Source organism: Drosophila gunungcola, assembly GCF_025200985.1.
Source record: "Drosophila gunungcola strain Sukarami chromosome 3L unlocalized genomic scaffold, Dgunungcola_SK_2 000009F, whole genome shotgun sequence".
Taxonomy (NCBI): domain Eukaryota; kingdom Metazoa; phylum Arthropoda; class Insecta; order Diptera; family Drosophilidae; genus Drosophila; species Drosophila gunungcola.
The window spans coordinates 2,070,365-2,097,867 of NW_026453181.1; the positions used below are offsets into that span (position 1 = coordinate 2,070,365).

Sequence of the window (27,503 nt, forward strand, 5' to 3'; positions counted from 1 at the left end):
TCAGATTTACAAATACTCTCATGCTTGCTTAGACACAACCCACTCCTCTGATCCCATGTCTTCCCTTTGGCATTTGCATATGTAAATATATTTTAAAGTAAATCTTGCGTCTACCCCTACTTCTCAGCTTCTGCAGAATTATTTTTTATTATCTTTTTGGTTTTGTTTTGCCGCGGAATATTTGTTTAATGTGCCGCTTCTGATATTGTTATGCTCGAGCATTTATTTCTGCTCTTTTTTACCAATCTTATCCAGGGGTATTTAGAAAGACGTTGAGTATGTTTAAAGCACTGCAACTGAACAATATTAAAAAGAGATAGATTTGTTTTTTTTAAGCAGATTATTCCAGATTATATTTCAAGCTTAAAAGAAGGGTTGCTATGAAACATTTTTTAACATGTTTAAATTATAATAATGAGTAAATAAAACTAAAGTATGACATGTTAGCTTTGCCTTATTAAATTGTTACTATAGTTAATTGGAAGGAATGCCAGCATTATTTTGCTCATTAAGTGAGCTTCAATCATAAATGGTTGCCAACCAACGAATGCACGAATAATTTCGTAATAAACAGTGAAGCACTGGGCATCTCTGTGTCGAGCAACTAATACAAACAGCCTTTGGAATAATGCGGCGCTCATTGTTATTGTTCATTATGTTTTGGTCCTTTGTTGTAACATGTTTTGCTTATTCGCCGCTCCCAACTGGGTTCTTTCAGGCATCTGTGCCACACGGGGCTGATGCCCCATCTTTTTTATGCCTCTTTGGGGAGATTTTTACATTGAGGTGTGTTGATTTTGTTTTAATGCTAAAACAAATTTGTTTTTTTGTTGCCGCCAACTCTTCCTTTTTCCGGCTTAATGCCAAAAGCCGATTTCCGTGGTTGTTTCTGGTATTTGTGGTTTTTTCTTTCTGTGTTGCGCATTAATTTTAATTACAAGCTTCGACTGAGGGTTGCTGAATAATTTAACACTTTCTTTCGCATTTTTGTAGGCCCTAGAAATCACTGAATTAACTCTTTAATCAAGGTGTGTTGTCGCTATAAACCAACATTTCCATTTCCCCTCTAGCTGGACCCCTAACAAAAACAAACAAAACTTTTGCCTTGTTGTTTTTAGTTGGGCTTTTGTCGCCTTATCGCTCCGCCTAAAAGTTTTGCAAAACTTCTGCCCAGCCGGCGTATGAGTAATTTTTTCTGTTTGATTATCATATTTCTCACTCAGCCCGCCCGCCGCAAAGAGAGAAGCAGGAAAAGCCAAACAAAAGGCCTAAACACACTTTTACCTTCCCTTGGCCAGCAAATGAATGGAAAAAGGTTGACAATGTTCTTTCTCTGTTTATTTTTTGCACTCAAGTTCAAGTTTTCTGGGCAAGCCCAAGAACAGAAATATGCACAGCTATGAACATTAGTTTCAATTTGGAAGGAAAAAAGTGTGTGCTTTGTAGGTCTCTCTGGCTTACCTTGCAGCCCAACATTTACCTTGCCCCATGTCCGCCCCCTTTTTTGTGTGTGAGTGTGAGTGTGTTTGTAAGAGCTTGTCGCCTCTGGTAAGTATGCAACACTTTTACTTTTTCCCCGTACTCTAGGGCGTGTGAAAACAAGAAACGAAGAAAAGCTGCTTAAAAACACCAAACCATAACAATGTAAAGTGTTGTAGGAGCTGTCGAAAAGATTGTATACCTTTTCCGCCTCGGCTCACAATCTATGGGATGTTTTGAGGGATGCGGACCTTATCTGGGGCTACCCGAAAAGTATACACCAAAGCCAGGGCACAAGCAACAAGGTAAACATTTTGCGGTAATTAAGAAAAATTACCTTGCCCCAGCAAGGTAAAAAAATCGAAAAAAAAAACCAAAAACCAAAAAGAAAAACAAAAAAACAGAAAAAGGACAACAACAAAGCCCATAAAGTAGTCCTGGCCAAAAACCGAACACGCTTACACACAGAGACAGAGACAGACAAAGTTGGCCAGAACGAAAAGACAGTTGGAGCGTCAGCTGTGGAAAACCCTCGTTCAGTTTTTACAGCCCCCACCGCCCCCCGCATTTTCACCCCTGTTCTTGGGTCTTTTACCATTTTCTAGTGGCTGCGACTTTTTGGTGTTAACTTTAAATTAGCAGCAAAGTGGAAAGTGTTGTCGGTTGGCTTTTAAAATGTTTTGCGGTGTATTTTATTTATCATGAAGTAGATCTGGTGTGGCAATTGCCAGCCCCGCCTCCTTTTCACTGCCCACCTTGTCTCAACTGTCATTTGTCTGTCTTGGCCATGTTATAAAATAATGTGTAAATGTCCCTTGCCTTTTTTTTATTTATTCCGCTACTCTTCTTTTTTGTTGCCCGTTTTTTTTTTTGGTTTAATTTACTTAATGTCCTGCCCGGCTCCTTTTATGACGCCTTCTTGGGGACTATTTTTCAGTTTTTTTTTTGTCTTATGTTGTTCATCTTACTTTGTTGTTGTTGTTCGGGGCTCATTTACCTTGAGAGTTGGCCTCAGTTTTATCATTAATGTGTGCGCTCAGTTCCTTAATTAGTGACGGGGACCATCCGAAAAATATCGAGTAATAAAATACAAAAGTTTTGAAAAAAAAGGTGGAGATATGCTAATTTATGCACTTGATAATATTGTATAGAATTTCAAGAGGAATTGTCTCACGGGGAAAATTGGTAGAATGCGAAAATTAGTCGAAGTTTTTAAAGTTTTCATTGCCCATTATTGGTAGGCAAGTAAATTAAAGATGAACTGTCCACAAATTTAAAATTAAAACGTTCACAATAAATATATTATTACTTTGGCGTGTTTTTGTTTGTTTTATTTTAAATGTCTATTTTTTTGTTATTGTTGTTATAGTATTTATTTAGTTTTTTAAATATATGTGTTAAATTAACTTTCCTCATTGAAAATACAATTATTCCCAGAGAACATATAAAATAAGCTAATTACGAATAACAGTTTAAGATTGTCTTCTATTCCTTACCAATAAAAAGCACTTATCCCAAATTGCTGGCAAATTAAATTAATAAGGGTCTTACACATTTAGCTTAAGAGTTAAATTTGTATTTTGAATTTGAATACGGCTTTCGGTTTTGCACTCCACCACATTGTCTCCCAGCAAAATTTAATTAAGGCAAGCGCAACTAAGCGCACCACTTTACCGCTCCAGTCAAAAACGTAAACGTAATTTCATTAACAATTATGACCCAAGCGTTAGGGTTGCGCATCTTACATCATAACCCATGGGTGGAGAGGGGGGTTGGGGAAAGATTGGATTGATGTGTGCCACTTGACATGCCAAGAAGTTGAAGGAGCAACACATATAAGTTGGATGGAAAGACATCGTAAAAAAAGATTCAAGGCGCTTACCGCTCATTTTTGGGGTGGCACACAGCTAACTGTCTGTGGCAGCTCCTTCGCTGTTGTGCTAATAAAATCAAAACTGATTACCACATCATCTTCAACGAGCTGAGCGGAACGGAGCAACCCAGCAGGCAGCAGAACACAGCGTAACGCTCGGAATCGAAGCATGCATATCATATTACTCATACGCCACGTTATACAATTTACTTATAACGTCAACGAGCAGAACGTTGACAGCGAACCAAGACGAGACGAGATGAGATGAAATGGGAAGCGAGCAGCTTTGGTAGTTGTGGCCCAGATGAAGACAAATAGATGGCAACATCGTGGAGGACACGCAAACATTCTCTTACACTAAAGCAAAATATTTCAAAAATTGAATACATCTGGATTTAGTAAATTTATTGAAGCCATATATCTTTAAATAATAGGTTTAATTAGAACTTGACATAGATTTAATTGAAATTTATGCTTTCGGTATATATTATATTATTATTAACTATAGATATTTTATTCCTTAAACAATTTTTTTTTAAACTGACTGGATTTATTGGGCTAAAAAACCTGCTTTGTGTCGAAGTAAATTAAAACATTTTGTATTGATCAACTAAAAAAAGATATCTTCCTTGTATTACTTTATTACTAACCTATCGATATAATGGTCAGTCTCAACGCAATTTCCGGAATTATTAAAAGCTTTTCCGCTCTGTTTTTTTAAAACAGCCTACGAAGCTAATAAGTACAAAAAGTACAGGTAAAATAGGCTTATTAATTTGTAAAATAATGCACAAAGTCTTTATGACAGCTGCATTTTGTAGTGTGGTTAATTATTGAAATTTTGATAGTTTGTACTGCTTTCTCTTCAATACAAAATTACATTTTTGTACTTTCGATGTAGCATATGAAGGAAAATGCAAAGTCATTTTATCCGTGTACCCCACATTTGCGTACGTGTGTGTGGGTACTGGATGTGCGTGCCTGGATGAGTGCGCAAAAATGGCAACGGCAAAGAGCAAAAGCCAAGAGCCAAGAGCAAAAACAATTAATTGAGTGGGTGGCAAGCGACACCAGAGTGCAGCGAAAGATAAATCGTTTTGCAATAGCGCTATAATTTAATCAAATTTGTCACTTTTGCAATTGAGCAACCCGCGAGCGAAGAGACTCCAGTTGCCGCCCTTTTGGAATTTATGAATGACATTTCAGGCGCATCTAGACAAAAGGTGAGCTTTGGCGCTTGCCCCCATAACTCCACTTGCACCTTTCACCAGAGGTAACTCAATCTTCGCTCCATGGGTGGCAAGTGCGTGCTCGGGCATCGCGTTCGCACTTTGTAAATTCAATTTGAAATGCGCTTGATGCGCACAAAGGCAGGTACAAGCCCACCTTATGCACCTTGTGCTCACATAGGAACGACCCCCCCCCCCCGCAGACCTCTCTGATAACCCTACAAGTGCCGCCCGCTGGAAAATTTGGGGGAGGGGTTGGAAAAGGTATGGGTGCTTTTCCCTGTCGCTGATGGCCAAACAAATGCCAGCAAGCTAAGCGGTTTTGTCAGCGCAACAGGGGTCAGAAAGTGGGGAGGCGAACGAAAAACGTCATTGATGACGACCCAGCCAGCAGGGGACCCCTAACCCTTAACCCCTACCACCTCCCTCCACCCCCACCATCGGCGATTAGGAGAATCGATTAACCGTTCTCGTAATTGAATACAAGCGCCCCAGCTGCACGCACTTCTTTTGCTGCAGTGTACGCAATTTCTTGTTGCCATTACCCATGGAATGGTGGCTAAATCTGCCAACAAATTCTCAGTTACGCGTTCACGTTCGCAGCACTCACATACAGCCACAAATGCAAACACGGGTAGAAGTACACTCTTCTCACACACAACCACACACACAGTACAATCAGCCCGAGCACCTTTCACAGAGTGCACAAACCAATTTCAACAAATCTAAACCCTCTCTACACTGAGCAAAACGCCGCCTAGGCTAAGTTAATCTTTAAAGGGCTAATAACTAAATACTATTATTTAAAGAAAGTTTTTCTCGTTGTCTTTTTTTGTACAAATAAAACCTTTAAATAATAATATATTCAAGCTATTAACTTAAATACCAAAAGAATTAACTTGCAGTCTTAAACTAATACCACATTGTGTACAAATATTTGATTTAAAGTTTGAACATCAAGCTCAAATGCAAAAAATAATTCGTTTTAAATTCATTAAAATTTAATTTGATTTGCCTTTAAGGACAATAAGTATAAAAAATGAATGATTGAAAAAGAGCATTACTATGTCATGCCCCTTTCGTCAAAAATTAAAAAAATGTACAAAAGTATATTTTGTTTTGTTCTTATTAAAAAACTTTACATTTGATGGAAAAAACATATTAGATTAATAAATACGTCACAACATTTAATCATTGTTTTAACCATCAAGAATACCAGTTTTTGCTGTGTGAAACCAACCAATGCAATGTTAAACATTTTATCAACGCAGAAAAAGAAGGGAAGAGCAAAAAACTCGTTCGAATTTTTAAACAAAAATCCAAAATCGTTGGCCATAAACGAACAGGTATAGGTAACCAAACCAGGCATCCAGCCTGCGGGATTTCGGGGGCGGGGAAAGTCGAGTGAAAGGTAAAATGTGGGAGAGGCGAAAGTGGTTCGAGGGGCTGTGAATGTTATTTTTCAAACATCAAATGTTCTGGCAACGTTGACGTCAACACGGGGTCCAAAGCAAAAGTGACGCTACTTTCAGCTGTTCGTGCCAGCTTCCTTCCTCTCGTCCAATGGTTCCCAATTGGCTGCATTTCCCAGGTCAGCCATCTGCCACGCCCCCTCTTTCCGCCCCCTCACTTTGCCCGACTCGATAGTTGCCACTGGCGTTTCGCCTGACCCGGCCATTTATTGCAATATCAAAATGTTTCCTTTCCGCCGTTGAAAATGATGAAAAAATATTCACTGCTCCGTGGTTCCGCTCTTTAAAGTTTTGTTGGCTTTCAACGTTACAGGTGATCAGGTAATTTTTAATACTCACTTTTCTTTGTTTTCTTTTTTGCAGGTTATCCTACAAGGAATAATGCTCAGGCTTTTGCTGGTTCATATAATAACGATATGTGTGCTAATAACTTATGTTAAGTCTGGTGTGCCAATTGGTAAGTTTATTTTATTTCATATTTGCTTTACTTACTTTGTAAAATGTAATGTTTAATTGAATTATTATTATCCTCAACAACTGAACTAATATTTTTCGTACAACTTTTAGGAACCGGCGGACCTTCAATTATATTGGAGAGCAAGGATGCTTTATTGACCTGCGTAGTCTCAGATAATTCCGCGAACAACACGGTAATATGGAAGAAGGGTGACGAGATCCTTACCGCCGGCACAGTCCGGGTGACCAAGGATCATCGGGTGCGAATCCTGCACGATGAGAGTAAGTTCTATAAATCCTTTCGTGTGTTAAAAATATTTGACCAAATGTTTGATTTGCTATTAGATCCCAAGGGAAAGAACCTGGAAACTGGTGGGGAGGTTTGGGTGCTTTTGATTAAGAGTCTTAAGCCCAGCGATTCGGGGGCATATATATGCGAACTCAACTCTGATCCTGTGCTTCGCAGCATTCACATACTTACGGGTGAGTGCCAAACCGAAGTCATTACTCAAAATTGTCAATTATTTAATACATAAAATTGAGAACTTAAAATAATAGTTTAACAAAAAAAATCAAGCAAATTTTTCGATTTTAATTAACAAACAAATTAAGGAAACATTTTTTTTTTAAATAGACATTACAAATAATTTGTTCAACTTTAAGTAACTTGTTTTTTATGTTACCATGTCATGTGTAAGAAATTTACGAAATTTTTTAGCCAAGACCTTGTTTTCTGGTCTGCTTAACTTTATATTTAAAGAAATATCACTCAGAGTGTTAACAACAATATATGTTTATCTCAAACTAAATGAGATTTTAGAAAATTGTGATAAATAGTTTCTTTCTTTCATAAATTCCAAATTAATTAATATTATTCATATTATAGCATTAATGAATAATGAGATTCTAAAGTTCCTTTTTCGTAGGAAATCATTAAAAAGAAGAATATATTTTTTTGTTAGTTATTTTAAATTTTGTCTAGGTTTTTAAAACTGTTACTTTTCTTTCCATGCATTGCAAATTAATTTCACGCTTAAACCCTTGACAGTCAAGGAGCTGCATTCGTCGACTGGTGGCCCCGGAAATTCCACGGACACGGCGACCGCGGAGTCGAGTGATGTGTTCCTGCTGCCGCCGCCGCTGGACGCGCAGGATAATCGCAGCTTCTGGCGGCCCAGCCAAGTGCCACCGCTGGTGACGCACGACTTCACCGAGTGCTGCGAGCGGGCCAATGTCTCCACCCAGTGCATGGGGTTCTGCAATGTGCACAACATCCTCGACGGCACCACGGGCATCGACCCGGAGGCCTGCGAACGGGACTTCCCCGGCATTGTGCGATGCATGGCCGATGGCCGCAACCATGTGCCCTGCTGCGTGGACAAGCAGATTCCGGACTTGTGCCAGGACATGTGCCGCGGCGAGTACACTCCCTTTACGGACAAGTTGAAGACCCGGGTTTCCTGCGTCCAGCACACACTCAATGGCCTGCAGTGCATCTTGAAGGGAGTGCAGCTGATACCGAGTTCGCCCACCTTTGTGACCATCGAAAATGTTAGTGAGACGAGTGTGAGCGTGGGCTGGACAGCGCCAGATAAGCTGGCGGAGCGGGTTTCCGGGTACACTGTGAACCTGACCACCCTGCACAGCTTTGATGAGGACGAGTTGAGTGGCGAAATTGTTCACCGGACGGCCGCCGATTCCCCGGAATCCATAAGCCTTTATACCGTGCCCGCGAATCAGACGCAGATGATGCTGAATAATCTCAGCCCGCTGACCATGTACGCCGTGATGATCACGGCCACCAATGAATTCGGTTCGAGTTTGCCCAGCGAGCGGCTGAGGTTCTTCACCCACACCAGCGCCTCGGCGGCGGAATCTAGAGCGGGAACCACGGACAAACAGGCGATGCCCCAACTCCCGGACACGAGGCAGTGCTGCGAGGACAACGGCATGACACATCGCATGTGTCTGGACAAGATGTGCGATCCGCAGAAGACCGACCAGGCCACCTTGCCCGATTTTATGGTGTGCGCCCCGTGGTCGAACATCACCTTCACCTGTCTGGCCAACAACATCGATCATACGCCCTGTTGTCGGGCCAGGGGAATACCCTCAGCGTGCTTTCCCCTATGTGCTGGAAAGCTGACGTCACTGGATTTCAGTCTGTTCAAGTAAGTTGGGATTGGATTTAAATGTATTGAAAATATAAAAACCTTTTTTTGGTGTTGAAAAATATTAAACAATCTAATTGTCAAACTTAATTTTTAAATTCAAGGTTTTTGTTTGAACATTTTGTTTTAGCACGTCATCAACTAATAATGGTTAATGATAAATAATTAAATCTCTTCACTCATGGAAAAGCTTATAATTTAGTTTTTAGCTAGTTTAATTTTTCGGCATTTAAAAAATACTATGCATAATTTTGTAAAGTCAATCATTTATGTGTGCATCTTTTTCTTAATTTTTGTAACATAAAAATACTGTTTCCACTATGTATCTTCTGGTACTATTGTTAAAATTTGATAGTTCAAAATAATGTTTGTGTCTTGTCGTCTCAGACTTACTACAGAAAAACATTGTAATTATTTCTTTTGGAACACAAACGTTACCAGTCATAACATTATTTTCATTTATTTCGTGCTCTGTAATTCCTTGTCCTTATTTGCCTTTGTTTCATAAATTTCCCTTTTCGTTGCTTCTACTCATAAAGACGCTCGAATTTGAATCGATAATCATCAATGAGCTGCTCCTTCCGCTACTAACCGCTTACCCAGCCCATCCCTACCCATCATCCTTGTCTGCGGAACCCATAGGCCGTTAAGCCCTAATATCAATCCCTACTCATTCCCATTTTTCATGGCCATACCCACAATTCCGCACATCTATCCCGCGCCAAACACAATGCTACTTGCTAATGACTCCGCAAGATGAGTTTTTATGCCGACTGCCAATTACGGAGCTCTGCTTCTCTCCGCTCTTCGCTTATTTGCAGATGCCTGCGCTTCATGTCCGAGTACAACAGCTGTCTGTTCCAGGGCTACGGCGTACTGGCCGATCCGCCGTCAAAGCTCCGGACGGTGGCCAAGACGGACAGCTTCGTGATTCTGGACTGGAACAAGCCGAAGCGCCTGGCCGACACCGTCAGCACATATCACGTCAAGTTCCGACGGCTGGGAGTGGGTGATGACTATCTGACCGTGCAGAAGGTATTACACAGGGAAAAATTATGGAAATCACGTTTCAAGAATATGAAATATTGAAAATACATATTTGGTTTTTGTGATGGAATGAAAAGGTGATGAAAACGGCGAACTTAGATTTTTTATAATGGTTCTATAATGATGGTCCTTGAACAGAAAGTAAATTTTGAGTTTTAAAAAGAGTTCTTCATGTTTTATATTTGCATACTTTTTTCAAAATCTAAAAATTATATCAGATTTTCTTAAAAATTAAAGTTAAATACAAACTCTGACGTTACTCTCAGCAGTGAAATACCTTTATGCATGTCTTACATGTCGAACAAAAAGCATTGCTGGCGCCATCTGTCGGATACATAGGTATCAACTATTGGTTATTAGAGTAAAGAGTATCGTATAATAATTCTTTTTTAAATATAGATTTTCATTAATGCTTTACAAAAATGTCTTTAGAGGAAATAGCTTACTAATCATTTTATAATTAAAAAAAAAACTATTTGATTTCTTTCGAATAAAGTTATACTTATCTTATTTTCTTAAAAAACTACTTTGGAATCATGTTAAAAAAAGGAATTCCAAACTCTTAAAATAAATAACTAAGTTCTTACGCTTGGAACGTGATTTTCTTTCGAGTGCAAATAGCTGCTGCCTCCAGTAGCCATTCCCCAAATTGTTTGGCTAATTCATTAAGCTTTGCAGCGCCAGCCGCCGCTGATTCTCGAGGGTCTCGAGTCGGACATCTACTACGAGTTCTACGTGGTCTCGATAAACGCATACGGCAAGAGCGAGGCCTCCCCGCGCCTGATCACCCGGACTCTGGCGGCGGAGCCGGTCCAGCCGACAGCCACCAGATACAACATGACGACCTGCTGTCTGGCTTCAGGACTATTGCCCCAGTGCGCCCCCCTGTGCTCCTACAACATTCGACTGTCCGATATCGAGCGACTGGGCCCTGCGTGCCGAGCCCAAATGCGTAAGTAACAGCTGGATTTTCGGGGTTTCCCATCCGGCCAAATATGCTCCCAGCCTCCGAGAACACTAATTAGCGGCAGGATAGACCAGCCATTGTCCTGTGGACTTTTGTTAATTTAATGAGCTCATTTTGCATTTTTAGTTCCGTCTGCCGCTGCAATTTCGAATATTAAGTGACGCCCTGCCCACTTAAGCATAACGAATTCTCATACTTATGCAAATCAATTTTAAGTTAATTAGACGAGCTCGATTCCCGCAAACAGCGGACAGGGATATTTGTTGTTGCTAAATGCATGGGAATTTTGTGAAATGGCTATACCATCCAAGTCTGTTGGCAGAAGCACGATTTTTGTTTGACTGGGCTTATGTAATTTTAGAGGAGCTACTGTGTAACGTAGCTGAGCACCCCTTCAGTGAGAGTAAACAAAGCTTTTCATAACTGATCCAAGAGCTTTGTTTATTTCCCATTACATGTAAAGGTTAATTCCAATGGCTTAACTTACTTGGGTACTAAAATGTCTGAAAGATTCTTACTTAATTAGTAAATGAAAATTTAAAACTGGGCAATTACATTTTTATAGCTTGTTTAGAAAGTTACATGGGCCAGTTAAAAGCTCCATTTTTTATTTGTAAAATATGTTATTAGTTGAAAATACTCTTAAAATCGTAAATTGTCTTGAAATCACGACTTTTAAGACACTTCGGCATCTCAGATTAAAAAAAAACTTTAAATGTAATTCGAAAATTTTTAAGAAGTTAATCAAAAAGAAGAATGGATTATGAGCAAACTATTTATTTTTACCCCTTTTGTTCCATAATAGAATTTTGAGAATCGCAATTAAAATTATGTTTTTTTTTTGGATTAATCTGTTCATTTATGGCCAACCTGGCATTAGAATCTCAAATTTTCAAATTGTTTATTAAACATTTTATTAAAACATAAAGGAACGGTTAACGTCTTAATTGGCTCAAATTATTTTACTAGAAATACAAAAATTCTTGATATTTAAAGAGTGTTATATTGAAAGGTTTATTAATTTAAATAAATTATAAATATCAATCATGTTTAAGGGCCTTTAATCAAAAGGAATAGACCATTTGTACCTAAAAATATTACTGAACGCATTAACCATTAAAGCGCATTCAAAAGCAAATAATTATTGATTTTCGAGCAATCAAAAGCTCGTCCTAAAATTGTGATTTCTCAGAATTTCTACATAGTCTTCCTTTTATGTTTCTTCAAAAAACACTCGGTGCCAAAAATATCCCAGTCACCCCCCGATGACTGGGCAGAGTTTCGACCCAATTTACCCGTCACCTAGTCAATGATAGGAAATCTTTCGGTTAATTTCCTGTAAATTGCTGCCAAGTTGCCGACTCACGCCAGATCCTTTAAATAATCATCTCAACTGGAGTGGCAAGCGGGACAGAATTGATGAGTTCATGTCACAAATTGTTCCATAACAGAGCACAATGAGCCGTATCTGGCCGGGCAGTTTATGCAAATTTCGCCACAATATTACCCGAGCAGCCATCTCATTTGTGCCCATCTGGTCGTTCTAATCCGCAGCAATCCTGGCGCGCTGTGCAGCCGGAGGACGTGATCACAGTCCGTGCTGCAGTCGCCGCGGCGTCATTAACGCCTGCATGCCCCTTTGCCGCGGCGTCATGCCGCTCGGTCTGACCACCAAATCGGCGGCTGCAGCGGCAACATCATCGTCCTCATCATCGTCAGCAGCAGCAGCAACATCTGCTGCTGCCACCAGCAACAGCAATGCGGCGGCAGCAACATCATCATCTTCTTCGTCATCGTCCACGTCGGGAGCGACAAGCAATGTGCCCGATTGTTTATCATATGCCGGCAACATTCTGCAGTGTTTCGAGGAAGGTGAGTAGTTATCATGGCCGTCCGTCCACATTCTGGTATTTGTCTCCTCGAGTGTCTAGTGTTGAGATTGCATACCGAGTTGTGACTGCCAGTGAATGAAATCAGCTCATTTGATTCTATTTCATGCAATTCGCTTTTAATTGGGAAAGTTGCATTCGACTACCATGTGATTCAAAGGCAAAATATAGGCCAAATGGAAATTTGGAGTATCTTAGAGTAATATATTATGACAACAAAATGTTAGTAATCACTGATAAAATCGATAAAATAACATAACCATTTAAAAAATGAATCTATAATTAAATTGGATAACAAATCGTACAAGTAATATTAAAATAAAAATAAATTAAACACATACATTTAAATTTCGTTCTAAGGCGGGTTATTTTGTGAAAAATATGCTATTTGATTAAATTAGTTGGTCTAAATATTTATGTATTAGGTTTAGTTCTTTGACAACTTTTCTGACATGCTAATATACGCATAACATATATGAACTACAATGTTATAAAAAGCGAACAAGTGTGTTGCACTTAAAGTAAATCAGTGATTTTTTTACCTTGTCGCATTTGTTTTATGTATTTTTAACTTTTTAAGGGAGAGTCACACGAATTAAATGAATTCTCTCAGTCACTGGAAGTCACAGATATCCGCCAGGCAGATGTCTACACCACTGGTCACACCCTGTGGTGCATCCATCTTTGTGGCCTTGTCGATGGGTTGCCGTTGGGCTTGTGTTTGCAGCTAATTCTGTTTGTTTAATGGCGTGTCTGTGCACGTCGAGTATACGCACTGTTGCACGGCATTGTGCGCTAAATTATTTGGTCACTGCTTTGGGGCAACGGCATCGGCATAGGCAACAGCAACGGCAACCAACCACAGCCAGGCAGACAAAACCAATATTGGCCAATTAAAGTTGCATTATAAAACAAAACAAAGCCGCTCGCTCACTCTGCTCTCGAATATTCCTCCATCAAACAGGCACACAGAATATCCCTGGACCGCCGGAAGACGTGCATGCGACATTTGTGAACCAGAGCAGCGTTAGTTTGGCCTGGGCCCAACCTGATGTGGATAATGCGAACAACAGGAGCGGTGGCAACGTAAACACATCGCCAGGTGACATGATAACCGGCGATGAACTGGCAGCCGGTGCCGTGGATTCTGCCAATGGGAATCCGGCTGCTGCTGCTGCTGCTGGAAAGGATGTGCCGGCTGCCGGCGATGCCACAAGTGGGACAACTGGAACGGAGGATATTGAATTCGTCGTTCAGTATGGCAAAGTCAATAACATGACCATGTACGAGACAGTTGCCAAATTGGAAAATGTGAGTATATATCGGGTTGGACAATAGGGCGTCTCTATCAGCACAAACTTTTCCGGCGCAGAACTATTCCCCACTTTCCTCCTTTTTCCGCACCTGTAAGTTGGCTCGGAAAAGTTTTTCCTTTTTATTTTGGCCGGGCAGGCTCAGAGTCTGACTCAGATTCACACACACAATGGAGCACTTCATTTGCATTGGGGCCTGCGGGCGGTCGCCTTATTACGATTTGCCTTTTGGGCCAAAATGCTGACATTATATATATTCGAGTGCCAATGGAATTGAAAAGAGCTTACAAATTGCCTTGTCTGAGCGCCGGAGGCCGGGGAGTCAGGACAATAACCGTTTCAACAACTTTCCGACGGGGGAGAACTTAAATTGGTTGCAGAGTTAATGAAGAAGTTCGGGGACAGGAAATTGCTTCCATAACAAGCAGTCATATTAGTAGATATAGTGGTCGCTGCCACATACATGGCGTATGAGCAACGTGAGAGGTTATACTAATTGTTCAATTATGAAATGAAGTGGCAGTTCTGCTGGATAGCAATCATCATTGGGGCATAGAAATTTAGCATTTTGGTTAGTTTGAGTTAAGTTTGCATATCATTGAACTCAAATAATTGTTAGGAAATGTGTCAAGATTAAATTATGAAAAATTAATTGAAAGCAATCAAAATATTCCCTGTTTATGCGACACAGATGAATGCATAATATAATATTACCAGAAATACCAGACGTGTACCCTTAAAATTAAATTATTATATTGTTAGTACTTTAACCAACGCCAAAGCGAACAGAAAAATTAATTAACAATAAAGCCGAGTGAAGACAACAATAACAAATGACCTTCAAGGGAAGAGAAGAATTTACTTTCAATTGCTGACTTCTACGACCGGCGTTGCCACCTTTTTTATAGCGAGTTAAGTTGGTTGCGCTTTAACATTTCACTCATGAAACGGTGTTTATACACACACTATTTTTCTCATTTCATGAAATTATTGCATGAAATGGCCATCGTATAAGCACAATTAAAGACCCCCGATGGATCAAATTTCACTGGCTATTACACAAATTTCAAATCAAAAAAATATATACTATCCAACTGGGTAATTGAAAACTTAAAATTTATTCCTTTTTTAATTTCTGCCCAGCCTAGCAGACTAAGTTAAAAATGACCAAACACACGGCGTATGAGTAATGTTTGCAGTTAAGCCAATTATTCAATTATTTATTTAATTCCTAGGCCATCGGCTAAATCTCACTAAATTTACATATCGATGGCCATTGTTTATCCAGCGAATAAAATCAAATGGATTTTGACCGAACCCCAAATGAATTTCAAGTGCAATCCTCTCAAACCAGAATATTCAGCTTAAATATATTTTAAAATAAATATGCAAACTCTGCCAGATAGTTTTGGTTGGCCAACGCTAATCCAATTCAGTGTAATAATCTTTGAACCCTGTCCAAAACATCGATTAAAGGGGGGTTTCCAGGTCTGGATGGTTGTAGAGCCACGGGAAAAGTTTTTGACGCCTTTTCAACTGGGACAAGGAGTTGGGGGACTTATGGTCGCCATATGTATTGGCAACGTGCAAAACGTGACTATAAACTGGTAAAAATTGCAGCCGATCCGCAAAAAAAAATGAATGGAGAAAAAAAGAAAAGAGTAGCCAAAACCAAACAACGGGCCAAAGTTGGCTCTGCCATTGGTATTGTTGTAATTGTTGGTGCTGCAATTTTATTATTGTTGTTGCCATTTTGTTGTTGCATTTGTTGTTGTAGTTATTGGCCGTTGTTGTCACACATCAACGCGCTTTGCTAGCAGCTGGGCCTGGTTGATGTTGCTGTTGCTGCTGTTGCTGTTGCTGCTTGGCTACTGCAGCATCAGCCATGGCCATCAACAGAGTTATTGGCCTCGAAAACTAGCAAATGCTAAAAAATACAGCAATACGGCAACAACAAAAGCCTGGCAAGAGTTTGTCGCGTGTTGATGCGCACAGAAATGTATTTAAAGTGGGGTCGGTGTTGGCGATGGCGATGCTGTTGGCATTGATGTTGCTGTTGCTGCTGCAGCCATTGCAACCTGTCGACGACGACCTGCCAATGATGCTCCAGCATCAGCGTATCGACGGGAGATGAACCCGTGAGATTTGCTAAGGAGCCTAAATAAAAACTTTAAATTTAAACATGTAATAATCAAGTTCAACATTTAAAGTTATTTGTAAGCTTTAAATCTTTATTTATATCTACTATTAATTATTGATACCACGAAAAACTAATTTTATTTTTTTATGCTAACAGTAGTTTGAAAAAAATAATTACAATTTTCTTATATATTTGTATTTATTAATTATATAGGGCATTTCATTAACTACTTCGCTGTAAAAAGTATTTTGCTATCTTCAGATAATTTTGAAATACTCCAACAATAAATCTACAAAAATTTGTATAAAAATGTCTATATTTTTTGCTCTAAATCTATATGTAACTCTTCGCAAATTGTCTAAACCTTGCGAACATTATGTTTTCGTTTCATTCTTTGTTTCTTAGACTTTGCTTTGATAAATTGTGGTAAGCTCCAACATTGCTTGTTCGTACTTCTCTTCAAGATTCATTGGCATTCGCTCGATTAAATATAAATGATTGATCATGAGTGGTGGGAATCACAGATTCTATTGACAGCTCGAAAAAAAAACCCCCTCACAATCGTGACAGAATCTTTCGTCACGTGAGCAACTCTACACCCGAGAACCAATCGATATGGAAGATACTGTGCGGTGTCAGCTTTAGCTCGAATTTTTTTCTTTTACTCTGAGCTGTTTTTTGTTGATTGTGTTGTGGAAAATTCATTCGCCCTGTTGGTTGCTTATTTTTTGTTTCCAGCTCTTGCTTCTGCTTACTTTGGTCAGCAGTGCACGCAGCTGTTGCGGTTCATGTTGTTGCTGTTGGCTTTACTCGGGGCTGGCTTCGGCTTGGCTTAAATGCTTTTCAGTTTGCCAGTTTTTGCGGTGCCACCACCAGCGCTGCTCGTTGGTGTCAAATGGCTTAAACGCGCCTCGCGACCCCTACTGAATGGGTTATTGTATCGCATACTATACATCTATAAGTTCGTGGCTATCGGCACAGCTCGGCAGCAGCATGCAATGCGTTGACTCAGTGTGACACTTTTATGGACAAACTTAATTGCTTTGGGACGTGTCAGATATGCAGAGGCTGGGGCAACGAACCGCCGGGCCAAGACTAATGGCTGGCGAAAAGTTGTGCTTAAACTACCAATCCCAGCCAATATTAAAGGTAATTTCGCCGGCAGCCCGCTGTGTTTTTGCAACCCTTCCTGATTGAATCAGTGCCAATAATTTGGCAATTTCTATTCGTCGCCAATGCACGGCCGGCATTGTGTCACCAGCAGCATCAGCAACAAACAGCCGCACAAAAACATTATTCGAATCTACAGGATATTACATACCATCAGGGGGGGCATGGCCAAAAGGGGGCGCCGGGCCGGGGAGCGGGAAAACGGAAATAAAAGGTTTTCCTCCACAGTCGTTGCTTTCGAATGATTCTCTGTTGACTCTGGCCGAAAACGAACGTAACTTTTGTGATGATTTTTAGTGCCGCCGCTCTGCGTTAGTTGGAGTTGGACTTTTATTCCTATTTGTGTTTGTGTTTGCCAAACACACGACCATAAAAAACTTTTTAATATAGCCGGCAATGCTGGAAAGGAGCAAAAAAAATAGGAAAGGCATTGACCACGATGCCAGAAATTAGACACATTAAATATTCTGATACAGCTGTGAAGGAGCCAAAGGGGTTCAGGCCATGGCGATTATGTGCTTTGTCACTGCAGTCGACTTCGGACCAAGGCAACTGCTAAATGAGCGACCAGGGACCTAGTTTTATGGCCGAAGAGTGACTCCCGTTTGGGGGTAAGGACTTCAGATGTAGCAGATACACACTCGAAAAAAAATACCTTCACGGACTGCATTTTTTTTTCCCTTATTAAAAATGATAGTGCAAAAAGGTATAAATTTGTTAATCCTACATAAATTTTCTATTTAAACAAATAAACTAAGCTATATGTTCTTGTCTTAAAGGTTTTCTTTTTTATTACAAAAGAAAAACTTAAAGAAATGTTAAAAGGGCTTTTGGTCTTCAAATTAAAAAATAGGCAGTAGACGACACAATACTAAGCTATTATTATGTAAGTCGATGTCAGAGATATAAAAATATTTTTTTTGTTGAAAAATGGTTTCTAATTTAAGAATAAATTTTCTTAAGTGCTGGAGCTAAGTAGCGAAGGACATCGCGCTATGCATTTTGAGCAGCTATTGACTCAAGTAGTTGCTGGGGACTTACCTTGATTTTTGGGAGGTAACCCTATTAATTATTCAGTTAGGACCAGCTCGTCATGCCAATTGTGGCACATTTAAGTTGCGGTTAATGTAATTACGAAAGGGGACTGAAAAAGCAAAGCAAAAGCGACACACAGGACGACCAACTAAAAGTCCTTTGGCTGCTATTAGTGTTGCCCTTTTTTTTATTTCTGTAAGGGGCTGTCGAGAGCATAATAAATCGTTTTTCCCTTTTTGCCTTGACAATCTTTTTCGGCTTTGAATTTAATGCGTTTTAGATAAGTTTCTAATGGAAGGAAATTAGTATTGAGCCGGGCAATTTATTCTCTTGGGCAGTGGGCACTAAATTCTAGTTAGTTTATCGGAGAGTACCTGTGTCAAGTGAAGTCTCTATCTCTGTCCTTAACCCCTACTCACCGACTCCGTTTCGGACGGATTCTGAGGTTAAAATGGGTCCATTGCTCGGCATCATATTTGACACAAGTTGTCACAAGCAGGGCCAAGCGAACGCCCCGCAAATTGAGATTTACGACTCGACCCGGGCATGCCAAAAAACAAAACAAAAGTCAACTTCTAACCAAAAGCGAGATGAACCTCCATACATATTTAGAGATGTTGGCCAAACTGGCTCCACGAACAGATGTCCAACATCGCTCTGACATTGGCTTACATACTCAAAATGACTCGTTACGCCGGATAAGCTCGTCGTGTGCCGCCGGGGAGGGCGGCGTTCGGGGGCGTGGCACTCAAATCAAATCATTTTAGCGCATTGCCAGCACTAAGTAGCTGAAATAACAAATGCCGGTTGCCCGCTGTTGATGATGCTGCCACTGCTATGCTGCTGCCACTGTCACTCTGCTGATAAAAACAAGTTAATGTTGGCTGCCCCCAGAACTGACTTTGCTTTAAAAAACAAACAACGCTTGGCCATAAAACGAAATAAATTACTTAACGCGCCGCATTTTTTCGCACTGGCCACGCAGCCAAAAATGCAATTAAAGGCCAAAAACCGCACCGCGACTGCGACATCTGCAAGAGATTAAAAAACGAAAGAGAACGAAACAACACAGCAGCAACACAGCACAGCAGCAACATCAGCACAGCAGCAACATCATCACAGCAGCAACATCAGGCAGTCAAGCGATTCAATGTGTAAATGATTGAGATGGGTTTTGAGATTGTAGGGTGTACGAGGCTCGGGCTTTAAAGATTGCCTACAATATTCCAAAGTTAGCAAGAAGATTTTGCAAAACGTTCACGGAAAATGCAATAATTTTTGTTACAATAAAGTTTTCTAAAATGATTTAGCTTTACCATAATATTTGGGTTCCAATTACACACCCTCAAAGAAATATTTGAGTAAACCGTTGTTCTGTGTTTAACTCTTTCCAAAATAGATTCCATCTTGCCAAAAAATGGTCTTTAAATTTAAAAAACCTATATATGTATACGCTTAGGTTTAGGTTTATTGTCTATTGTTAAACATGCTTTTATAATTAAAAAGTTATATTCCAGAAGACAAAATTAAAACAGTTATTCATTATACCAGTCATATTTACATGCCATTGTTTGTTTTCTCTATGTAGAGTTTTTGTGTTTTTATTACTAACCCATACGCCGCACAATTTCCACAGGGCAGCGGATCTATCTGCCCCCAAAGCTGTAACACCAACAGATTACGCTAACGATTTTTAATGTGGACTTGCAGCAAGTGGAGTGGGTTCACATTGGGGTGTTTGGGTTGTCCGTCCGCTGTCCGCGGCAAAACTCCATGCATAGACCAGCGGCCGAGATATAGCTGTCAATTTCGAGGATGGCTTTTGAAACAAAATAACGCCACTGGGGACGTGGGACTGGACCTGAAACAGAGACAGCGACAGCGACAGGGACAGGGACCAGCAGAAAACCCCGATGAGTTGAATGACTGCGACAATGGCACACTGCGAATGACTCTGATGACGATGCAGCTGGTTGGATGATGTAGAAGACAGGGTGTGGTGTCATTCGGCGGGCTAAATACCACAAATTGCACTGCGTGTCAGCAATTACAAAAAGTACTAATCATGGCGACATGTCTTTCAGCGAAATCAAGCCAAACCACAGCAACGAGCAGACGGCAGCAAAACAGAATGGACTATAGAACGGAATAGCAATGTTGACCATTTTTTATTCGTTTAAAGGGAACTCAAACTCAGTAGGAGGTGTAACAAATTGGTTTTAATCGGAAAATTAAAGGATATACAAAATTTAAGTTTAGGGGAAATCTGGCTAAGAGTTTACAGACTTATAATATATAAAAAAGTTATTGATTGATTTTCACTATAAGATATATACGGTATAATACATGTATATAGCTAAATGCGAACTAAAACATTTATATGTAAATTGTTAGTTCTTATTTATCTGTTTTACAAAGTTAATCGACTTAAATACCGTTACATCGGCATCCAAATAAGGGTATCTACAATGCCGACCCCTTCATGTTTAATCTGTTTTGATCCCCTTTATTCATAGCAATTTTCCCACATTTTTTCTCGTTCTCGTTAACGTTCCGTCTGGCATTCGAATGCAATTATACACTTAGGAATTGACCACCAATGAGACGAGTATCGATTTGACGAATTTGGAGGCGAATGCCTTGTACCGCATTACGGTTGTGACGCGCGGAAAATTTGGCACATCGCTGCCGGCATCCATGCTACTGCTGAATACGACGGACCAACAACGGGTCAGCGAAGGTGAGTTGGCCAACTGCACTCCAAAATTATTTGATTTAATTGTTGAGCGCTGTGTGTGTTATGTTGCAGCTCGGGGAGAAGGCGTGGCCTGGGGCGCCCCCTCGCCGCCCCACTCGCTGACTGTCGTGGCTCACAGTGCCACCTGGATGCAGCTCACCTGGCAGCCGCCCGAGTACGCCCATCCGCACGAAAGGATCACCTACAGGTGAGTCTGGGCAATATTTCAAAATTAAAGTATTTTGTTGTGCTCTACAGAATTAAAACAAAAATCACAAAAACATTTTTATTGAATTGAAGAAATAATACTTGATCGCTTAAATAAAATAACATTGTTTAAAAAAATTATTGAAACAGGTATTTAAATTTTAGGTATACATTTACATTTATGTCATAAATTTATTTTAAAAAAATAATGAAAAAGCTATAAAAGGAAATGCAAATTTTCTTCTTAATAGGAAAGATGATTTTGAGAAAAGGGTTGTCTTTGTGTGTGTTCCAACTGTTCGATTAACAAGGTTATAGTTACAAATAGAATAAATAAAATTTGTTTTCAAACAGAGAACCAAATTTTTTTTTATGCCATGTTTTTGTAAAAATTTATATAATAATTTTTAGACACATGTTTCTGTGTTTCGGTGTCTGTGTGTAAACCCCCTTTCCCAATATTCCTCACTTGCAGAGTCTACCACAAGGCCATGAGGGCCGAGCAATTCATAAAGATTGAAACGAAGCTGGCCTGGCTAAGGATGAACAACCTGAAGCCGAGCTCGCAGCATGTGCTCTACGTGGAGGCGGTGGGCGAGCGGGGAGATTCGCTGCCCTCCGAGACTCTGGTGGCCTGGACCGATCCCGCCCTGCCCGCCTTCGTGGATGTGAGTGCTCACAGAGCCGGCAGCGTACTTGTTTTCGGGGTAACTTAGGTGTACTCTACTTGCAGCCCCCCACTGTGCATCCGGCGGACAACATTCCGGAGGGCGGGTCCATGACCATTCTTTGCCTGGCCTTGGGCAACCCGGCACCCACCATCTCGCTCTACGTGGGAGGACATCTGGTGCGGCAGGACACCTCGCGGCACATGGTCACGGTCATTCACAACGTGTCAGCCGACATGGAGCACGTCTCCTGCTACGCGGACAACGGCTACGGAGTGCCCATGCAGGCCACAAGGAGGGTTAACATATGCTGTGAGTAATGCAATTCAGCTTAATTCGCTTAGCTGCCTTATGGTGTCAAGGGTTTACCCTTACTTTCCTAAAAAAAAGTGCTGAATACTAGGAAAAACGTTTAAGGTTCTTAGAATTGATAATTTTAATACTTCATTTAAATTTTAAGTAAGCTCTAAATACTTCATAAAACATATGGAAGCATCATTTTTTTAAAATAAAATTGTACAATAGAGTAAACTCTATAGTTATAGACATGGCTTTTATAATAAAACTGTCAACGCAATTAAAATAGTGAAAAAGTCTTTACAAAATTACATTGGTGATGGTTGACAAAGAAGAGATGTCGATATAACCTGTTAGCATTTTTATTAAAGATTTATATTAATTTAATATCCCAAAGAGACAAGACTGATTTTTAGTTTAGCGACTTCTTGAAATAAATTTATAAATTTATAATGATTTACCTAGTAAATTAATTGCATAAAATTATATAATACAAATTTTTGAAAGATACTTTACCGAGTAACAGGAAGTGTTTAAGGTTTTTTAAGACTTGTTAATGAGCAGCTGAGCAAATTATAATTATTTAAATAAGTTGCCTTACTATATCTTAATACAATTTCTTTCAACAGATCCTCCCAAGATCCAGGCAGCCGGAATCACCGTAGCCAACATTGGCGATGAGATCGAACTGCGATGCACTGTGGACTCCAAGCCAGCACCAAAGACAATTTTCTGGAGAGAAAAGGATGGAAGGGTGCCCGTCATAAATGGCGGCAACTACTTTATATCCGTGAAAGCCAATGAATCACGGCCCTCAATATACACGATGTCGTTAAGGATCAGCAAGCTGCAGGCCAACGATGTGGGTGATTATTTCTGCCATGCGGATAATCCCTTTGGGGCCACCACCACGCCGGTATCGGTGCGTATACGCAATACGCCGGCGCTCAATCACAACGTTTCCCAGTGCTGTGCCGACCAAAATGTCACGATGGGCTGTCGCAGTGCCTGCAGTTATTATGTGGACTTCGATGCGATTGCGGATCGACCTGAGTGCATTGTGGACTTTGACAAGCTGATGAGGTGCGCCGCCGATGGATCGGATCATCGATCCTGCTGTGCGGATGAGCACGTTCCCCGAAAGTGTCTGAATTGGTGCCGCGGAGAATCAGTCCGCTCCAAGGAGATCTGCAGTCTACAGTACGCTCGAACCATTGTGGGTTGCTTCGAGAAGAATCGCGATCGATTACCCGGACCGCCGGAGAATATTGTGGTCAGCGTGGTTTCCGATAGCGAAGTCAGCATAAGGTAAGTCGACTACTTGCTAATTTTTTTATTAGAAAATCATATAATAACTTGTCAAGAGATAAAGATAATATTTTTTCCGATACATATTGTAAGTAAAAAACGATATTTTAGAAATATATTTCTGGAAGAATATTTCAAGACAATTTTCAGATAATTTCAGATAATTTCAGATAATTTTAACTAGTAGAAAAAAATACGATTTTTTTTAATTCTTAATTTTTTTTAATTCAAGTAACAATTTTGACCTAGGAACTCAGATTTAATAAAAATCTATTTTTGTCGAGTGTCCTACCTAAATAAAGTTTAACCGAGCAGAAGCCATTTGGCTTTAAGCCCCCAAACTATGTGGGGCACGTTACATCGCCCGACTAAGCTCTTAAACACTTTTGTCCGAAGCGGAAGTAGACTCATCCATTTAGCGCACCAAACCCAATACATTCATTATCCTTCTCTGCGCCACACACATCGTCTCGTGTGGGTTAGTGTATATGTGTGTGTATACGGGCTGCGCCACTAATAGACCGCAAATCCATTAAAGCTGAGATTTTTTTATCTCAATTTAATACACTCGGTCAACGTCAAAGGTTGATGAGGGGACTCCAGACTCCAGACTCCAGCACCCCAGCACCCTGAACCCGGTGCCGCATTAGATTTTATTAAAATTCCAGACTAGTTGTGCGCCTGCAACAATATTACCGAGCACTCATAATGCGGCGCCATCGCTCTACGAAAACTATTTCATTACAGATGGGATGCGCCGACAAAGAATCCAAGCGCCGTTGACGGCTACAGAATATTTTACCACGAGGCCGCCGTGCTGCCGCCAACGTCGAGTTCGAGCCCGGGTTCCCCGGGTTCCTCGGATGCCAGTTCCTCGATGGAGAACCCAGGAATGGATACCGTGGCCGCCATGAATAATGCAACAAGTATGGGCGGCGGCAACAACGCGATGGCTGCTCTCGAGATACGACGCATCGACGTAAAGGACACAACAATAAGCATTAATGGCCTCAAGAAGGATGTGCTCTACGAGCTGGTGGTGAAGGCTGGCAATAGCTACGGTGAGTTAACTTCGACGGCTGCGGAGTGGCAGTGGCCGGTCTTTAATTTGCCGGCTTGTCTTGCAGGTGCCAGTGTGCTCACAGATCCGATTAGATTTACGCTCGGCGAGCACCATGTGACCTCGGCCACGAGCAGCTACTCGAGTGCCGTGGGCACCATCAGCGGCATTGTGGCCAGCATTTTGGCCATTCTCCTGGCGGCGGCGGCCATTGTGTTCTATCGCCGGCAGCGCTCCAGCTACGGAAAGTCGGCCAACGGCAACGTAGCGTTCGAGAATCCCACCTACACCAGGGGCCTCGAACAGGTGCAGGTGTGTACAACGATCGATTGCCATTTTTTATATCATCCTGTTTTATTAAAGGGGTATCTCGACAGCATTAGGGTATATACGATATACGGTAGGGGCAGAAAAAGGCCATTTTTCTTATCTTCGTGGGTCACTGGGTCACTTGAGAAACTATATTTATGTTATATATACTTTCGTCTGGGATTTTTTCACAGCCCGCTCTCTCTATAAATTTACCCTTTCTATCAAAATAACGATAGTAAATCATTTGTAAATATAATTTAAAACAAGTTTAATAATAACCAAACTCAAAATTAAAAAAATGTATATTATAGGTACATTTTTTCATAAGGTTTCGGAGTAAAGACAATTTTTTGAAGCCATTATCTTTAGAATCACTTTAGTAGAATAAATGTCCGTATTTTCCACCATTTCTTAACTTAGAGCTTTGGTTGAAACAACAGACTCCACAGAATATACTATGCCCATAAAGTTTTAAAACTTAAATCAGTACTGGATATCATATTGTCGGCACCGTCGATTTTCGACCCTCACCTATTTTGCTTGTATTCCTAACTCCTAACTCACCTATTTTGCTTGTATTCCTAACTCCGTGTATTGGCCAAAGTTTGTTTAGTGATATTATAGCTGTATGTTTTTGTATATTTTTCGTAGGCGTGTATTTACTTATTTTTTATGTTATAACTGTCAATGTGTTTCTCTACCCCCCTCTAACCGACACGTCAACACCCCCCACGGACATAAACGTGAATGAACGGCCATAGCTACCCACTGTCACATCGGCCATCACGACGCAAAATGGCAGCCACCATGGGATGAGCAGCAGCAACAACAACGGCGGCAACAGTCACAGTCATGGTCGTAATGGCATTGCCGCCACAATGACGACATCCACAACGACAACGGCGCCGACGGCAGCGGCTTCGGCCACCTCGGCAGGTGTTACACTCGCGGGGAACAGGCAGCACCATCAGCAGCAGCAACAACAGCAGCAGCAACAACAACAGCAGCAGCAACAGCAGCAGCAGCAGCAACATCAGCAACACAAAAGTGCGGCAGATGCGGCGCATCACTTCCACAACCCGCTCAGCAATACCCAGTGCAATGAAGTAAATCCCACAATTTATGAAGAGCTCAAACTTGGCCAAGAAGGTGCTGGATTTAAGAAACTTGTGCCATAAACGTAGCACAATAACAATAAAAACAACAACAACAACCACAGAGACAGACAACAAAACCATGAACGAAAACAAACCAAGTATAGCTAGCGAACTTATATATATACTATATATATATAGAAATATATACGCTAAATGTAGACATAGGCCGTGTAAACAGCGCGAAGCGCAACCTCAAACAACTACACTTACACACAGAAATAAAAACAAAAACACAGACACTGACAAATACAAGCACACACACTCACGCACACGTAGACAGTGTGCACTGTGACATCTTTACAGAATGCATTGCGAGAAAAAACGTTGGGTAACAGTAAATTTTTGCTTGCAAAAATCTTTTGGGTAGCCTGTAATAAGTAATAAATTTTTAGTATGTAACTGTGATTCAACCAGAAAAAAAAACAAACATAACAAAACAAAAACGATGTAAAATAATTAACTAATTGGTAATGAATTAAGCAAAACTGATTGAGAAAAAAATACCAATGATTAGTAAAAACTATATATGCTTAATGTGTTTTCATCTTGGCTTTAGTTGGGGCTAATTTGCTTGAAATGGTCTGAAGTTGTGCTAAAATAAACGTTATCTATTATCTTTCAATTACTGTTGTCTTGCTTAATGGCTTTTAGTTCTGTTTACTGTTAATTTATAAGTAGAGCTTCTTTTGTATTTTTTTGGTTAATACTGACATTTTATAAACAAGTTTGCAAAATATTTTCACATAAATAAATTAAATAAACAATTCTCTGTGAGTTTAGCTCAGCGACATTCATAAAAGTTATATTAACAAGTTCTAGTCATTGAACAATTCTTAAATAGTAGGGTTGTGCACTATCGATAGTTTTTGGTTATCGGTTTTGGTCAATATCGATAGTATCGAACATTTTTCTGCCTCCAAAAAAATAAAACGAAATATCAATAAAAACCAATGGTGAGCCCAAACCATCGATGTTTGCTAAATTGTTTGGCCATCGACAGTAGCACTACTGTTTTATCAACCCTATTAAATAGAGCATTACGTAATGAACTTCACAAATTTCTTATGTGCCTTCAATAATGAATGCGACAGTATTAATTGTTTTTTTTATTAACTAAACACTACCAGAATCCAAATTGATATTTAAATACCATATTGGTTTGATGTGATTTTTGTTAAATTTTTTTTTTTTTGTTATTTGTAATTTGAGCATTTGCATTTGTAACGAGTGTTTGATTTCCCCAAGTGTATGTAAACAACGGTAGAGGACAATATTAAAAGATGCCTGTGTGCGTCGCCTCCTCCTGCCTGAACCTCAACCTTCGTCCTGCGCCGCATCGTTCTCATGTTTACGCATTCCTCAGTGCTTCTCATTTTGATGAGTACGAAGATGGAAGCTCCACTCGCCTCATGCCGTCAGATGTTTGCTCGTGTAATGTTGCATACGTTATGGCGACTAGTACACACACACACACACAGCTGTGCCTCTTCAAACACACGCTCGCACTGGAATTATT

The 27,503-nt window shown here is 40.3% G+C and overlaps 1 protein-coding gene across 2 annotated transcripts in view; it reads left to right on the forward strand.

Annotated features, from left to right (window-relative positions):
- The window catches only part of LOC128259863 (Ig-like and fibronectin type-III domain-containing protein 2), an 82,750-nt gene extending 56,238 nt beyond the window's left edge, over nucleotides 1-26,512 (forward strand). For both annotated transcript variants that reach the window (XM_052992471.1, XM_052992472.1), the window contains exons 3-18: nucleotides 6,417-6,510; nucleotides 6,621-6,791; nucleotides 6,855-6,992; nucleotides 7,558-8,680; nucleotides 9,502-9,715; nucleotides 10,406-10,679; nucleotides 12,249-12,566; nucleotides 13,548-13,894; nucleotides 20,828-20,981; nucleotides 21,051-21,186; nucleotides 21,661-21,853; nucleotides 21,919-22,165; nucleotides 22,780-23,458; nucleotides 24,206-24,519; nucleotides 24,586-24,830; nucleotides 25,592-26,512. In XM_052992471.1, the coding sequence (XP_052848431.1) occupies nucleotides 6,435-6,510; nucleotides 6,621-6,791; nucleotides 6,855-6,992; nucleotides 7,558-8,680; nucleotides 9,502-9,715; nucleotides 10,406-10,679; nucleotides 12,249-12,566; nucleotides 13,548-13,894; nucleotides 20,828-20,981; nucleotides 21,051-21,186; nucleotides 21,661-21,853; nucleotides 21,919-22,165; nucleotides 22,780-23,458; nucleotides 24,206-24,519; nucleotides 24,586-24,830; nucleotides 25,592-26,008 (5,046 nt within the window). In that variant the 5' untranslated portion in view covers nucleotides 6,417-6,434 and the 3' untranslated portion in view covers nucleotides 26,009-26,512. The remainder of the gene's footprint in view (nucleotides 1-6,416; nucleotides 6,511-6,620; nucleotides 6,792-6,854; nucleotides 6,993-7,557; nucleotides 8,681-9,501; nucleotides 9,716-10,405; nucleotides 10,680-12,248; nucleotides 12,567-13,547; nucleotides 13,895-20,827; nucleotides 20,982-21,050; nucleotides 21,187-21,660; nucleotides 21,854-21,918; nucleotides 22,166-22,779; nucleotides 23,459-24,205; nucleotides 24,520-24,585; nucleotides 24,831-25,591) is intronic.
- The last annotated feature ends 991 nt before the right edge of the window (nucleotides 26,513-27,503 follow it).